Source organism: Tachyglossus aculeatus, chromosome 11 (genome assembly GCF_015852505.1).
Source record: "Tachyglossus aculeatus isolate mTacAcu1 chromosome 11, mTacAcu1.pri, whole genome shotgun sequence".
Classification (NCBI taxonomy): Eukaryota; Metazoa; Chordata; class Mammalia; order Monotremata; family Tachyglossidae; genus Tachyglossus; species Tachyglossus aculeatus.
Window position 1 is genome coordinate 3272285 of NC_052076.1, and position 16361 is coordinate 3288645.

The window sequence follows — 16361 nt, forward strand, 5'->3', positions numbered from 1 at the left end:
TACCCCATTAATCCAAGCACTCTTCCTATCCCATCTTGATTACTTCATCAGCCCTCAGGCTGATGTCCCAGCCTCCTTGTCTCTCCTCACTCCAGTCCATACTTCACTCTGCTGCCTGGAGCATTTCTCTACAAAACCATTCAGTCCATTTTCCCCACTCCTTCAAGAACCTCCAGGGGTTACCCATCCCTCTAGACCGTGAGCTCGCTGTGGGCGGGGAATGTGTCTGTCATATCGTACTCTACCCAGCGCTTAGTACGGTGCTTTGCACAGTGTAAGTGCTTGATAAATACGACTGATTAATGAATCTACCCCCACATCAAACAGAAACTCCTTACCAGCGGCTTTGAAGCACTCCATCACCTTGCCCCCTCCTATCTCATTTCGCTACTCTCCTACTACAGCCCAGCCCACTTTCTCAATACATGTCAATCTCATCTATCTCACTACCACCTCTGGCTCACGTCTCGCCTCCGGTCTGGAACGACTTCCCTCTTGATATCCGACAGATGATCACTCTCTCCCCACCTTCAAAGCCTTATTGAAGACACATAATAATAATAATAATAATAATGTTGGTATTTGTTAAGCGCTTACTATGTGCAAAGCACTGTTCTAAGCGCTGGGGTAGATACAAGGTAATCAGGTTGTCCCACGGGGAGCTCACAGTCTCAATCCCCATTTTCCAGATGAGGGAACTGAGGCCCAGAGAAGTTAAGTGACTTGCCCAAAGTCACACAGCTGACAAGTGACGGAGCCGGGATTTGAACTCACAACCTCCGACTCCAAAGCCCAGGCTCTTTCCACTGAGCCACGCTGCTTCCCACACATCTTCTCCGAGAGGCCTTCCCTGACTTGAGTCCTCATTTCCTCTTGTCCCACTCCCATCTATAGCATCATTGCTCTTGCACCTTTCATTCACCGCTCCCTCAGCCCCACAGAACTTTTGTATCTATCTGCACTTTATTTATTTATATTAATGTCTTCATTCCCCTCTAGACTGTCAGTTCATAATAATAATAATAATGGTATTTATTAAGCGCTTACTATGTGCAAAGCACTGTTCTAAAGCGCTGGGCTCATTGTGGGCAGAGGCTGTGTCTAACAACTCTGTTTCACTGTACTCTCCCAAGCGCTCAGTACAGTGCTCTGCGTACAGTAAGCGCTCAATAAATACGATTGAATGAATGAATATTCAATAAATACAATTGGTTGATTGACACAGAAAACCTGTCCCGCCCTCCAGGAGTTTAGAGGTCTAATGAGAAGCAGCATGGCTCAGTGGAAAGAGCACGGGCTTTGGAGTCAGAGGTCATGGGTTCAAATCCCAGCTCCGCCACTTGTCAGCTGTGTGACTTAGGGCAAGTCACTTCACTTCTCTGGGCCTCAGTTACCTCATCTGGAAATGGGGATTAAATCTGTGAGCCCCACGTGGGACACCTTGATTACCCTGCGCTTAGAACAGTGCTTTGCTCATAGTAAGTGCTTAATAAATGCCATCATTATTATTATTATTAACGAGGGAGCTAGCAGACACAACTGGGCAAATATATTCCATGTACATTCAAAAGAAAGGAAGAGCACGCCTACCGACGAAAAAACATTTTCAATCAAAGAGCTAAGGCGGCTGACAGGGCAGTGTGAACAAAGAGGCTGAGGCGGGGACTAGGAAGGGAAAGCTCCCCAGAAGGGGAGGATTTTTAGGAGGGCTGTGGAGGAGGGGATGGATGGGATCCCAGCCCAGGGACAGTGACAGTATTATCGTGGGGCTTGGAGGGATCTCTGAAGGTCACCGAGGTCATCCCCCTGCCTGGAGGCAGGCCCTTCCCTAGCCGGGCCCCATCCAGAAGAAATGCCTCCTGCTTGTCAAGATCTTTTCGAAGGAGGGACGTCTCTGGTGGGCATGCCCCTTGGCTCCAGGCCCTGCCAGGGGAGGATAAGCCCCCAGAGTCCAGGCTTTCCCTTGACACCCTGGAGTCTCCCATTCTCCCATTCTCCCAGTCTCCCATTCTCCCAGTCTCCCAGTCACCCATTCTTCCATCCCTACCTGCCCTACCCCTCCCTGAGGGGCCTGGTTTCCTTGTACATTTTGTGAGAGGGAGAGGGAGGGAAGGGAAAGGGAGTGAGAGGGAGTGAAAAGGAGCAGGAGGGAGGGAGAGGCAGGGAGAAGAAGGAAGAGGGAGAGAGAGGGAGTGAAAAGGAGTGAGAGGAAGTGAGAGGGAGTGAGAATAAGGAAGAGGGAGAGCGAGGGAAATGGAGGGAGGGAAGAGAGGGGGAGAGAGAGGAAGGGAGAGAAGACAAGACCCAAGAAGGAGAGAGCAGACGGCGGGCAGTCTGGCTGTCTGGCATCAGGGAGGGGCCGGCCCTGACCCGGATTGCTTACCCGACAGCTGGGAATGGCCATAGAGCGGGTGGGCTGAGGGTCACTGGGAACAGAGTCCCTCTGTCCCCTTCCACTCTCCACTTTGCTCCAGCAGCCTTGCCTGCTGACTGTGTCCCACCTCCGAGTCGGGGAGTCTGGGGGGAAGGCCGGGGGCATCTCCCCCAGCTGGGGGCCGATCCCGAAAGTGTAACCATCCTCCCCAGGGGATCCCCTGGAGCTGGTGGCCTTGGCCCGGTCCTGGAACCGGGACTCTTGGATTCTAGCTCCCACTCCCCAGGGGCTGGGACTCGGGGGGCTGGCCACAAGGGAGGCAGGTGGAGATGGGACGGGCCCCATGCCTTGGAAATAATACTAATAATGGCATTTATTAAGCGCTTACTATGTGCAAAGCACTGTTCTAAGCGCTAGGGAGGTTACAAGGTGATCAGGTTGTCCCACAGGGGGCTCACAGTCTTCATCCCCATTTCACAGATGAGGTAACTGAGGCACAGAGAAGTTAAGTGACTTGACCAAAGTCACACAGCTGACAATTGGCAGAGCTGGGGTTTGAACTCATGACCCCTGACTCCAAAGCCCATGCTCTTTCCACTGAGCCACGCTGCTTCTCCTGATGAGACCAAGCACAATGGCCAGGCCAGATTTGGTCCCCGACCACAACACCGGAGTGCTCAGGGGCCCCCAGGTGGGGTTTCCTGGCTCCGGCTGGGGACCTGGGAACTCTCAGACCCAGCGTGCTTTCACCTACTTCTCTAGACCCTGACTTGCCTCCTAGTGATGGCCCCTGACCTTTAGAAGTCACTACATCTATCCCCTAGGCCACTAGAAGAGGAGATTTGTGGCTTCAGCAGCCTCTCTGGGTTCCTGGTTTGGGGTCCGCAGAAAGCTCCATTAAACGCTTGTGTTCTCTTTCCATCACTCCCAACACCAGTCGATCCATCGGTGGAATTTTCTGAGCACTTATTGTGTGCAGAGCACTGTGCTGAGCGCTTGGAAGAGTCCAGCAGGAAACATCAGTGTGGGGAGCCCACCCCTAGAGGGGTGTGTGTTTGGGGGACGGTCACCTCAGCCCCCAAACCCCAACGGCACCGCAGACGCGAAGCCTTTCGGGATGAAGAACCCACCCGGCAGTGTGGCGCCAGTGGACAAGCCGGACAAGAGAGAAAGATTCCTGCTGGGATGCGACCAACAGCTCCCAGGCCCCGCTCCCTTCCGGACCCCTGGCCCGCCCCGGCCCGCCACTCACCATGAGGTGCTGGAAGAGCCAGGAACGCATGATGTTGGTGGCGTGCTTGGGCAGGACACCACGCTTGTTCTTGGACTTTTTGTCTTCGCCGTCGAGGAGTGAGGTCAGATCCAGGTTCACCTGGGATTGGGAAGGGAGGGACTGGTTGTCACGTCCAGCCCATCTAGCAGTCCCAATCCCAGGCTGGAGGTCTCCGCAGCATCATGACCAAAGATGCGTGGTATTCCGGGGCCATTTTGCTGGGCGGAGGCCCTGGCTGCCGGCAGAATTCCCAGGGGCTCCGCAGGTGAAAGGGCCCCAAGGACGGCCTGGGGATTGGAACTGGGACCCCTTTGCGGGCACGGGTTGGACAGAGCCTCCTGGGAGCCGCGCTGTCGTGTCCTTCCACATGGCCCGTGGTTCCACGACCCAATCACCGGAGGCCGGAGCCCCGGGCAGGATCCCTCCCCAATCCGCACTGTCACTGCCGGAGGGAGGAAAGCCCGGCTGGGATTCCCAGGGCCGGCTGCCCTGCTCCCTCCAGAGGGCCGGTGTCCTGGGGCTAAGGGGAGACGAGCACCCATCATTCTGCACCACAGACATGGGTGCGGCCCGGACCCTAGATGGGCAGCAAGGGCCACGTCCCAAGACTTACCTGTGTGTTCTGGATCTGAATGGCTCCCTGAGGGATCGCTTGGGTGACCACCTGACCCTGGGATGTTACCATGGTAACCGGCTGGTACAGGGCCCCGCCTGATGAAAACGAAGAGGGGGACATCACTGTCGGCGCTGGGGGCCCGACCCGACGGTGGGGTTAGGGGATGGGGGTAGGGAGCGGTGGAGCTGGGACCTGGGGCCTTACACTGACTCCCCCCTCCTCATCCACCCCCAACCAGTAAACCAGTCTCCAGAGGGAGAAGCCCAATAGGACCAAAGTCTGAGCCCCACGGCCCCATGCTCTCCAACCTGAACAGACTCCCTTCCCCAGACCCTCACCAATTCCCAACATCCTCTGGGAATGCTGGCCCAGGAGGAACCCTGAAAGGGTTAGGCGTGAGGGAGACAGGTGAGAAAGAGGGTTTGAAGGTTAATAACAATGATAATGATAGTGGTATTTATTTATGTGCTTACTATGTACTCAACACTGGGCTAGGAGCTGGGGTAGATACAAGATAATCAGGTTGGACACAGTCCCTGTCCCACCAGGACACGCAGCGTAAGGAACAGTGTTAGCCGGAGGGAGAACAGGTATTTCACCCCCATTTGACAGTTGAGGAAACTAAGGCACAGAGACTGTCCAAGTGAGTTGTTCAAGGTCACATATAGGCCAGTGGCAAAGCCACAATTAAAACTCAGGTCCTCCCAAGCCCACGTGCTTGCCACTAGGCCAGGCTGAGGGAGAGGCAATCTTGGAGCAGACCAGGGGGAGCTGGCAGGCAGAGGCCCTCATTTCTCAGTGAGGAGTGGGGAGGGTGAGGAGAGGGGCTGCAGAGTCGATCTGGAGAGGCTTAGCAGCTCTCTATTGTGTGGATTTCATCGGCTTTTCTAGCGGCAAGCAGCCCGGGCTCTGGGTCCAGGGAAGTCAAGGTCCTGGGGCCTGTGGGGGTGAACCAGAGGCCGCCATCGACCCCCGGCCCACGTCATCCCCCGGGCCTGGAATGCCCTCCCTCTGCCCATCCGCCAAGCTAGCTCTCTTCCTCCCTTCAAGGCCCTACTGAGAGCTCACCTCCTCCAGGAGGCCTTCCCAGACTGAGCCCCTTCCTTCCTCTCCCCCTCGTCCCCCTCTCCATCCCCCCTGTCTTACCTCCTTCCCTTCCCCACAGCACCTGTATATATGTATATATGGTTGTACATATTTATTACTCTATTTATTTATTTTACTTGTACATATCTATCCTATTTATTTTATTTTGTTAGTATGTTTGGTTTTGTTCTCTGTCTCCCCCTTTTAGACTGTGAGCCCACTGTTGGGTAGGGACTGTGTCTATATGTTGCCAATTTGTACTTCCCAAGCGCTTAGTACAGTGCTCTGCACATAGTAAGCGCTCAATAAATACGATTGATGATGATGATGCCACAGACGTGAGGCTCCCCAGACTCGGGGCCACATCCCTCGGGACCCCAGAGTCCAGGGCTTTGCTTGACGTGGCTCCCCTCGACGCGGCCAGTGAGCTGACCGAGGAGAGGTCGAGAGAGAGTCCACCCCGCGGGGCCGTCCCCTCCCTCCACGTATCCTGCGGCACCAGAGAGTCTCCCCTCCCTGCCCCGTCCTCTTCCGTACCCTCCCCCTCCTCCCCGCACCCCGGCACCCACCTGACACAACTTGGGAGTTGACGGTCGTCATGGCGATGTTGCCCTGCTGGAGCGCCGAGGCCGGGACCACGATGCCCTGGGGGTTGTTGGAGACTGCTGTCATGGCAGTGGGGGAGTTCTGCAGCAGGTCCTGGTGGAAGCAGGAGGGCAGAGTCATGACGCTGGCTCTGACTTCCCATCCGAACCTCGCCCCCACCCCCCCAGGTCCCCAGGCCCCACCTGCCCGGCTTCCTGTCCTTTGCTGGGGACCAAGTTTCGGGTGGATGAGTGACGACTGAGGTGGAATCGCCTGGGACCCCTCAGGGTCTCTCATGTTTTCCCTCTTCCCATAAAAAGACATTTAAACCAGGCCCCATTTAAAGACACACTGAATTCACTGAGTCCGGTTTTAACAAGATTGTCCTGGACCAGGAGCAACTGAGAAAAATCCCCAAAACATCCGGTTCACGCTACCTTGGAAGTGAACCCTGACCAAAAGATAAAGCTCACAAGTCCGTCCCCCTGCCTTCGGGCCAAACCATACTCCAACCCCCCTATTCTGAACAATGCCCAGGAGCAGACATTGCACTGCTTCCCTTCTGAGCCCTTCCTAAACATTCAACCACTGTCAGAAAGTTCTTCTTCGTGTCTAGCCTAAATCCACCCCACTGTAGCTGAGGTCCATTCTTGTATTTTGCCCTTAGAAGGAATTTACCGTCTAATGGAAGGGACGAGCAGATCTGAAGTGCCAGAAATATTAAAGGGTCGGAGAAAAGATACAAATGAAAACAAAGAGTGGTAAATATTTACACCATCGATGAAGGATTAAACAAGCAGATAGACACCCAAGTGCTGAAGATGAGGTGGCATGAGAGACAAGTTGTGGGAGAAGGATAATTGGAGAAGGCCTCCTGGAGGAGGTGCCTTTGGTGGAGGGCTTTGGTGGCCCATGCTCCCGTCTCGTGGAGACCCTCTGTCCCCTGAGCCTCAGCAGACGCCAGCAGACTCCCCCAGGGTGAGCCAGCAGAGCTGCTGGCTCTGCACAGAGATGGGTGCCAGGGAGAGGAGGGCCTCCAGAACCTGCTTTCATGACAAAGAAAAAGGGGGGAAAGTGGTGGAGAATCCTGGGCTGGAATATAAACCCACTGCTCTCTCTATATGTTGCCAACTTGTACTTCCCAAGCGCTTAGAACAGTGCTCTGCACACAGTAAGAGCTCAATAAATACGATTGAATGAATTGAATGAATGCTCCAGAGGAAGGTCTGCCCATATGGAGGTGTCAGCATGTCGCTGGGGTCTGGAGAGGTAGAGAGTTTGGGCCTACCCCGCACGCTGCTGTGGGCCATAGCTCCGGCCTGGCACGGTGGGCAGGACAGGGCGAGGCGAGGAGAATGCCCTCCCTCTGCCCATCCCCCTCCCTCTGCCCATCCGCCAAGCTAGCTCTCTTCCTCCCTTCAAGGCCCTATTCAGAGCTCACCTCCTCCAGGAGGCCTTCCCAGACTGAGCCCCTTCCTTCCTCTCCCCCTCATCCCCCTCTCCATGCCCCGCTTCTTACCTCCTTCCCTTCCCCACAGCACCTGTATATATGTATACATGTTTGTACATATTTATTGCTCTATTTATTTATTTATTTATTTTACTTGTACATATCTATTCTATTTATTTTATTTTGTTAGTATGTTTGGTTTTGTTCTCTGTCTTCCCCTTTTAGACTGTGAGCCCACTGTTGGGTAGGGACTGTCTCTATATGTTGCCAATTTGTACTTCCCAAGCGCTTAGTACAGTGCTCTGCACATAGTAAGCGCTCAATAAATACGATTGATGATGAGAATGGCATCGAAGCCCCATAGGCTTCTGGAACTTGTTGTTCCAGAAACAGTCCCTCAGATGGCAGCATCTGAGTGTGCTCGGAACTGGGGCATTTCCAGGGAGCGGGAGGGAGTCTCTCCCTTGGCTTCTGGGTCGTGGGCAGCCACTCCCTTCACTCAGTATCCTCTGTTCTGCCCCTGTCCTCCTTGGCTCTGGTGCTGCAGACTTTCATTCATTCATTCAACCGTATTTATTGAGCACTTACTGTGTGCAGAGCACTGGACTAAGCGCTTGGGAAGTACAAGTTGGCACCATATAGAGACGATCCCTACCCAACAGTGGGCTCACAGTCTAGAAGACTTGAGCCAGTGTCCCCTACCTACCCCCCAATTCAGCCCCATCCCATTCAGTCAGCCCACAGGCATTCCCTCCTGCCCCTGGTTGCCCCTCTCCCCCCTCCTCACTCCTTGCTCCTGTCTACATGTTTTGTTTTGTTGTCCGTCTCCCCCTTCAAGACTGTGAGCCCGTTTTTGGGTAGGGACCATCTTTATATGTTGCCAACTTGTACTTCCCAAGCGCTTAGTCCAGTGCTCTGCACATAGTAAGTGCTCAATAAATACGATCGACTGAATGAATGACTATTCTCCCTTCTCCCTCCACCACCACCCCTGAAGCCCAAAGCTAGCCCACCCACTCTCGGCTTCGGGGCAGCTGTGCAACTCCTGTAAATAGGAAGCCCTGTTTGGATCCAGGCCCCTGCCTGAAGGGCCACCCGCTCTGGGCCCCAGTTCTGAGAAGGGGGCGACCCCAGGGGAGGGGCTGGGGGCCAGTATTCTTGGGTTCCTCACTGGCTGCGTGCTCACTCGCTCTCTCCCTCCCTCCCTCTTGCTGGGTGGGTCCAAGGGGGCTGATCTTGGGGTCGGAGGGTGTTTATTTTACCCTGTCCTTGTCCCCGGGGGCTTCATTCCCCTGCCCTGGTACCAGGGGGCCATCCTTCATCATCATCATCATCAATCGTATTTATTGAGCGCTTACCGTGTGCAGAGCACTGTACTAAGTGCTTGGGAAGTACAAGTTGGCAACATATAGAGACAGTCCCTACCCAATAGTGGGCTCACAGTCTAAAAGACTTCCGGGAGAGGGGTGTGTTGAGCTTGGTTTTGGCCCTCTCAGCCCACCACGGAGAATGGGTGAGAGCCTGTCTCTGACCCCGGTACTGCCCGTCCATTTCCCCAAGCCTTCCCTGGAGGGGGAGGAATTTACCCTGGGGCACTCCCAGACAGCCCCTCAACCCCCTCATCCCCAGGTTTTCAGGTCCTCTGTGAGACAGCTGGGGGGGGGCTGAACCCAGGTGGGGCAAGATGGGCTGCAGTGGCCGGCAGGCCCTGGGGTGGGGCAGCCTGGGCCCTATTTGGGTCAAGGACTGTCATCAACCTGATTATCTTGTATCTTCCACAGTGCTTGGACCAAAGTAAGCACTTAAGTGTCTTGGAAAAAACGGGGGGTGGGGGTGTGTGAGCCCACTGTTGGGTAGGGACTGTCTCTATATGTTGCCAATTTGTAGTTCCCAAGCACTTCGTACAGTGCTCTGCACATAGTAAGCACTCAATAAATACGATTGATGATGATGATCCAGGGGAGGAACAATCTGGCTCCACGTCATATAGAGGATAAGAAGCGAGGGGAGCAGCTTTGCTTCCAGAAGGGGCCTGGCCTGAGAGTCCTCTGCCAGGCCCGGCCGTGGGTTATGGCTGACTCACTCCCCACCAGCTGGGATTCAGGACAGTCTCCAGGACTGTTAGAGGCAACACAGGGGGGCCCTCCCCTCTCCACCCGCCCCCCCAAGATCCATGTTAAACACTTAATCTGTGCCAAGATCTATACTAAGCACTGAGATGCAAGATAATCAGGTTGGACATAGTCCCTGCCCCATATGTGGCTCCCAGTCTAAGTAGGAAGACGTAGGATGTAATCCCCATTGTATAGATGAGAAATCTGAGGCCCAGAGAAGTGAAGTGACTTGCCCAAGGTCACACAGCAGACGAGGGGCAGAGCCGGGATTAGAACCCAGGTCCTCTGACTCCCAAGCCCGTGTTCTTTCCATGAGGCCACGCTGCTCCTTCTCCTCCTCCTCCTCCTCAATCGTATTTATTGAGCGCTTACTGTGTGCAGAGCACTCTACTAAGCGCTTGGGAAGTACAAGTTGGCAACATATAGAGACAGTCCCTACCCAATAGTGGGCTCACAGTCAAAAAGGGGGAGACAGAGAACAAAACCAAACATACTAACAAAATAAAATAAATCGAATAGATATGTACAAGTAAAATAAATAAATAAATAAATAAATAAATAAATAAATAAATAAATAAATAAATAAATAGAGTCCTGGGGTGAACAGCAACAGCTGACCCCCACCCCACTGCCCACCCAGGTGTGAGAGGGAAGGATCCGGAGTGTGTGGGTGGCAGGAGGTGAGTGAGCAATGGGGGAAACTGAGCTCTGGGGGTGATCTTTCCAGAAGTCTAGTCTAGTCCAGGCCCAGCCGGGCGGGTTGTTACTGCTGAGACACAAATAGCACAGCTTTTCCCAGCCTCCTTAGCACCTATAATGAGCTGAGAAGCCTGTCTTGTCTCTTCTAAACATTTTTAACTTCACTGCCTGAAGCCAGGAGGCTGGTAGCCGCCCCCACCCCAGGCTACACTCTCAGCCCCCTCTCAAGCTGCTTCCTTTCACACCTTCCGCAACACCTCGGCTTCCTGAACCCCCAACCCTAGCCTCCGGCTCTCCCTGACCTGTCCCCCTGGGCTCTGGTGGGTCTCCTTTGCCTGGGGGTCCAGGAAGCAGGAAGCAGGAAGTCAGATCCTGGGACTGGGGTCTGGGCAGACTGAGTTTTGGGGTTTTTTTTTCCAGTGGTACTTGTTAAGCATTTAATACGTGCTGGACACCGTGCTAAACATGGAGGTAGATACAGACTAATCAGGTTAGACACAGTCCGTGTCCCACATGGGGCTCACAGCCTTAATTCCTGTTTCACAGATGAGGGAACCGAGGCACAGCGAAGGGAGGTGACTTGCCCATGGTCACACAGCAGACAAGTGGTGGAGCTGGGATTAGAACCCAGGTCCTCTGATTCTCAGGCCTGGGTTCTTTCCATTAAGCCATGTTACTTCCCACACTGAGGTCAGTCCTCTTCCCACTCTTCATTTCCCCATCATCATCATCAATCGTATTTATTGAGCACTTACTGTGGGCAGAGCACTGTACTAAGCGTTTGGGAAGTACAAATTGGCAACATATAGAGACAGTCCCTACCCAACAGTGGGCTCACAGTCTAAAAGGGTAAGACAAAACCAAACATACTACAAAATAAAATAGAATAGATATGTACAGGTAAAATAAATAAATAAATAAATAAATAAATAAATAAATAAATAAATAAATAAATAGAGTAATAAATATGTACAAACATATATACAGGTGAAAGAGCCCATCCCCAGGGGAGATCTCTTCCCCCCTCCCGATCTGCAGTCATTGCCGGTCTCCACTGACCACATGGCAGGCTGGGGGCTGGACTGGAGCTCGGACTCAGGTCCCTTTCTCCACGTCCTCATCCCTTGGGCCTACAGATCTCTCCCTCCTGTTCCGCTACCTGGAGTTTGGGAGCGCTGCTGGAAGGCCCTGCTTCCCCCTCAGCGCCCTGGCACAGACCATCCAACACCCCTGACTCTCATTCATTCACTCATTCAATCACATTTACTGAGCGCTTACTGTGTGCAGAGCACTGTACTAAGCGCTTGGGAAGTACAAGTTGGCAACAGACAGACGGTCCGTACCCAACAACGGGCTCACAGTCTAGAAGGGGGAGACAGACAACAAAACAAAGCATGTGGGCAGGTGTCAAGTCGTCAGACTCTCCCCTCTCCATTCCTGATTCTCTCCCAGTGACCCAGCATGGATCATCCGACTCCCCTCACTCTCCCCTCTTCATCCCGGCCTCTCCTCCAGTGACCCAGCACACACCATCCAACATCTCTGACTCTCCCATCTCCATCTCTGCCTCTCCCGCAGTGACCCAGTTTGGACTATCCAACACCCCTGACTCTCCCCCCGGCCCCAACACAGACCATCCCATGACTCTGACTCTCCCCCTAATAATAACCCATTCTAGACCTGTCACCCCCAAATCTATTTCAGTCCTTTTGGAGCCCAGAGGAACTGTTGACTAGAGGTAGCTGAAGGAGATACAATAATAATAATAATAATAATAATAAGGGCATTTATTAAGCACTTACTATGTGCAAAGCACTGTTCTAAGCGCTGGGGAGGTTACAACGTGATCGGGTTGCCCCACGTGGGGCTCACAGTCTTCATCCCCATTTTACACATGAGGGAACTGAGGCCCAGAGAAGTGAAGTGACTTGCCCAAACTCACACAGCTGACAAGTGGCGGAGCCGGGATTTGAACCCATGACCTCCGACTCCAAAGCCCGGGCTCTTTTTTTTTTTGGCATTTGTTAAGCCCTTACTATGTGCAAAGCACTGTTCTAAGTGCTTTTCCACTGAGCCACGCAGCAACAGGCTTCAAGGCCCTGAGGGGCCGAAACACGGAAACCCTTCCAGCTGGCCGCTGTCACCCACTGACACCGGAGCAAGCAGGAATGATCTGAAGCTACGGCAAGGGAGATTTAGGTTAGACACAGCAGAGAACTTTCAGGGAGACTGGTTGGACTCCGGAAAAGTGCCTGGAACTTAGGGGAGCGGTTTATCTCAGGATCTTTAAAGGCACGGGGAGTCCTCTGCCTGGGATGGTTTGGGCTGTAGAGTCTGGCCCGGGATAGAGGGAATTGGACTGGATGGCCTGGAGAATTTCTGGGATTTCTGAATAGCCGTGGAAGGGGGCTACCCTGGCCCTCACCACTCACTGCCTTAGGCTTCGACCACAAGATGTCTCTGAAGATCCAGCCGGCAGCCTTCTCCCTCCACCCCTCAAACCCCCAGCCCTCTCTCTCCTCCCCCATCCCTCTCCCTCCTCTTCCACCCCCCCCAAAACCCTCGCCCCTCCCAGAACCAGCGGCTGCTCCCAGCTGCTGGGATCCAGGCTGGGCTACGGGTAGCAGCCCCCTATGGCCTGGGGATGGGGGGGTCAGGGGAAGAGGGGGGAATGTGTGTGAGTGTGTGTGTTTGTGTGTTGTTGGGACCCAACTCTGGGGCCTGCTGCCTCCGCGGGGGGCCTCAGGCCGTGTCCCCAGACGCCCCCAGCCCCGAGTGCCAGGAAACCAATCTCTCTGCTCTGCCCCTCCCATGCCAAGATGGGGGGGAGCCCGGGGATAAGCCGCAGCTGCTCTTCCTAAGGAACGCCGCTCCCGCTCCGCTCGGGTTTCACCTCCTCCGGGCTTCACGCGGGCGCTCGGGTTGGGGTCGGCGGGGAGGGGGGAGAGGGAACAAGAGCTGGGGGCCTGGGTCAGATGGGAGGCTGGCTCAGGCTGCCCCCGACCACGCGGCCTCCCTACCTTCCAGGAGAGCCATCTGACTCGACCTGCCTGGTCTCTGCCCGCCCCCCCGGATTCAATTGGTTGGCATCTCCCCTTCCCTTACTGAATCCCCGGGGCTTAGAACAGTGCCGAACAGAACAGTCAATCAATCAATCAATCGTATTTATTGAGCACTTACTGTGTGCAGAGCACTGGACTAAGCGCTTGGGAAGTACAAGTTGGCAACATATAGAGACAGTCCCTACCCAACAGTGGGCTCACAGTCCCCCTTCTAGACTGCGAGCATGCTGTTGGGTAGGGACCGTCTCTATATGTTGCCAATTTGTACTTCCCAAGCGCTTAGTACAGTTCTCTGTACACAGTAAGTGCTCAATAAATACGGTTGAATGAATGAATGCATGAATAAATATGGTTGAATGAATGAATGAATAAATACGATTGAATGAATGAATGAATGAATATGATTGAATGAATGAATACAATTGAATGAATGAATATGTTGCCAACGTGTACTTCTCAAGCACTTAGTACAGTGCTCTGCACACAGTAAGCGCTCAATAAATACGATTGAATGAATGAATAAATAAATACGATTGAATGAATGAATATGTTGCCAACTTGTACTTCCCAAGCACTTAGTACAGTGCTCTGCACACAGTAAGTGCTCAATAAATACGATTGAATGAATGAATGAATAAATACGATTGAATGAATGAATATGTTGCCAACTTGTACTTCCCAAGCGCTTCATACCGTGCTCTGCACACAGTAAGTGCTCAATAAATACGATTGAATGAATGAATGAATGAATAAATACGATTGAATGAATGAATATGTTGCCCACTTGTACTTCCCAAGCGCTCTGCACACAGTAAGCGCTCAATAAATACGATTGAATGAATGAATAAATACGATTGAATGAATGAATATGTTGCCAACTTGTACTTCCCAAGCGCTCTGCACACAGTAAGCGCTCAAGAAATACGATTGAATGAATGAATGAATGAATGAATAAATACGATTGAATAAATGAATATGTTGCCAACTTGTACTTCCCAAGCGCTTAGTACAGTGCTCTGCACACAGTAAGCGCTCAATAAATACGATTGAATGAATGAATGAATGAATAAATACGATTGAATGAATGAATATGTTGCCAACTTGTACTTCCCAAGCGCTTAGTACAGTGCTCTGCACACAGTAAGCGCTCAGTAAATACGATTGAATGAATGAATAAATACGATTGAATGAATTAATATGTTGCCAACGTGTACTTCCCAAGCGCTTAGTACAGTGCTCTGCACACAGTGAGTGCTCAATAAATACGACAGACTGAATGAATGAATGAACAGTGCTTTGCACATAGTAAGTGCTTAATAAATGCCATCATTATTGTCCCCCTCACCCCTTCAGCCCACTGGCCACCCGAGCCTGGGGGGACCACGGCGAGCTGTGGGAGAGGGGGACTCTCACCTCTCTGTCCTTCCAGTCCCCAAGGAGAGGGAAGGTGGACAAAAAAGTGTGGCTCAGGGCTATGGGGCGGAAAGAGAGGTCAGGGCGGCTGGCCTCTGCGGGAGCGCACCTGCAGACCAGTGGCCAGTGGAGGCACGGAGTGGTCAGAAGAATGCCGGCCTAGAGGGCCTGGTGGGGGTGGACCCGGACTTTGGGCTCAGGGGAGGTAGAAGGCCAGCAGAGGATAATAATAATAATAATAATAATGTTGGCATTTATTAAGCGCTTACTATGTGCAAAGCACTGTTCTAAGCACTGGGGAGGTTATAAGGTGATCAGGTTGTCCCATAGGGGACTCACAGTCTTAATCCCCATTTTAAAGATGAGGGAACTGAGGCCCAGAGAAGTGAAGCCTGAGAGCTCAGGCTCTGCTGAGATCTCACCTCCTCCAGGAGGCCTTCCCAGACTGAGCCCCTTCCTTCCTCTCCCCCTCATCCCCCCTCCATCCCACCTCCTTCCCTTCCCCACAGCACCTGTATATATGTATATATGTTTGTACATATTTTTTACTCTATTTATTTATTTATTTATTTTATTTGTACATATCTATTCTACTTATTTTATTTTGTTAGTATGTTTGGTTTTGTTCTCTGTCTCCCCCTTTTGGACTGTGAGCCCACTGTTGGGTAGGGACTGTCTCTATATGTTGCCAATTTGTACTTCCCAAGCGCTTAGTACAGTGCTCTGCACATAGTAAGCGCTCAATAAATACGATTGATTGATTGATTGATTGATTGAAGTGACTTGCCCAAAGTCACACAGCTGACAGGTGGCGGAGCCGGGACTTGAACCCGTGACCTCTGACTCCAAAGCCCGGGCTCTTTCCACTGAGCCACGCTGCTTCTCTCAGCCTCAGTGTCACAAAAAGCAGCGAGGCCTTGTGGAAAGAGGCCAGGCCTGGGAGTTAGAGGACTTGGGTTCTAATCCCCGCTCTGCCGTACGCCTGCTGAGCGACTTGAGGCGAGTCACTTCACTTCTCTGTGCCTCAGTTCCCTCATCCGCAAAATGTGAGCCCCACATGGGACGTGGACCGGGTCCAAACTGTCTAACCCAGGCTCAGTGGAAAGAGCCCGGGGTTTGGAGTCAGAGGTCACGGGTTCACATCCCGGCTCCGCCAGTTGTCAGCTGGGTGACTTTGGGCAAGCCACTTCACTTCTCTAGGCCTCAGTGACCTCAGCTGGAAAATGGGAATGAAGACTGTGAGCCCTCCGGGGGACAACCTGATCGCCGTGTAACCTCCCCAGCGCTTAGAGCAGTGCTTTGCATATAGTAAGCGCTTAATAAACACCATCATTATCATCAGCGCTTAGAACAGTGCTTTGCACAAAGTAAGCACTTAATAAATGCCATCATTATTATTATTACCCCAGTGCTTAGTACAGTGCCTGGCACATAGTAAGCGCTTAATAAATGTCATCATTATTATTATTACCCCAGTGCTTAGTACAGTGCCTGGCACATAGTAAGCGCTTAACAAATACCATAAAAAAAAGTGTCAGCTGCCTGCCCTGCCCATCCACTGCCCCCTCTGACTTCAGCGGCCTCAGCCCCTAGACTGGATAACTCTGGGAGTGAGCTGGGTGGATCCTCTTCCACCCTGGATCCTGGCAGGGCCGGCGGATGGATTGGAAGGATCGCAGTGACTTCCTC

At 52.7% G+C, this 16361-nt stretch overlaps 1 protein-coding gene across 1 annotated transcript in view; it reads right to left on the reverse strand.

Annotated features, from left to right (window-relative positions):
* The window catches only part of PKNOX2 (PBX/knotted 1 homeobox 2), a 180904-nt gene that overhangs the window by 6165 nt on the left and 158378 nt on the right, over positions 1 to 16361 (reverse strand). The window contains exons 7-9 of the mRNA XM_038753795.1: positions 5919 to 6048; positions 4261 to 4358; positions 3627 to 3746 (exon numbers count right to left, since the gene is read on the reverse strand). Coding sequence (XP_038609723.1) covers positions 3627 to 3746; positions 4261 to 4358; positions 5919 to 6048 — 348 coding nt within the window. The remainder of the gene's footprint in view (positions 1 to 3626; positions 3747 to 4260; positions 4359 to 5918; positions 6049 to 16361) is intronic.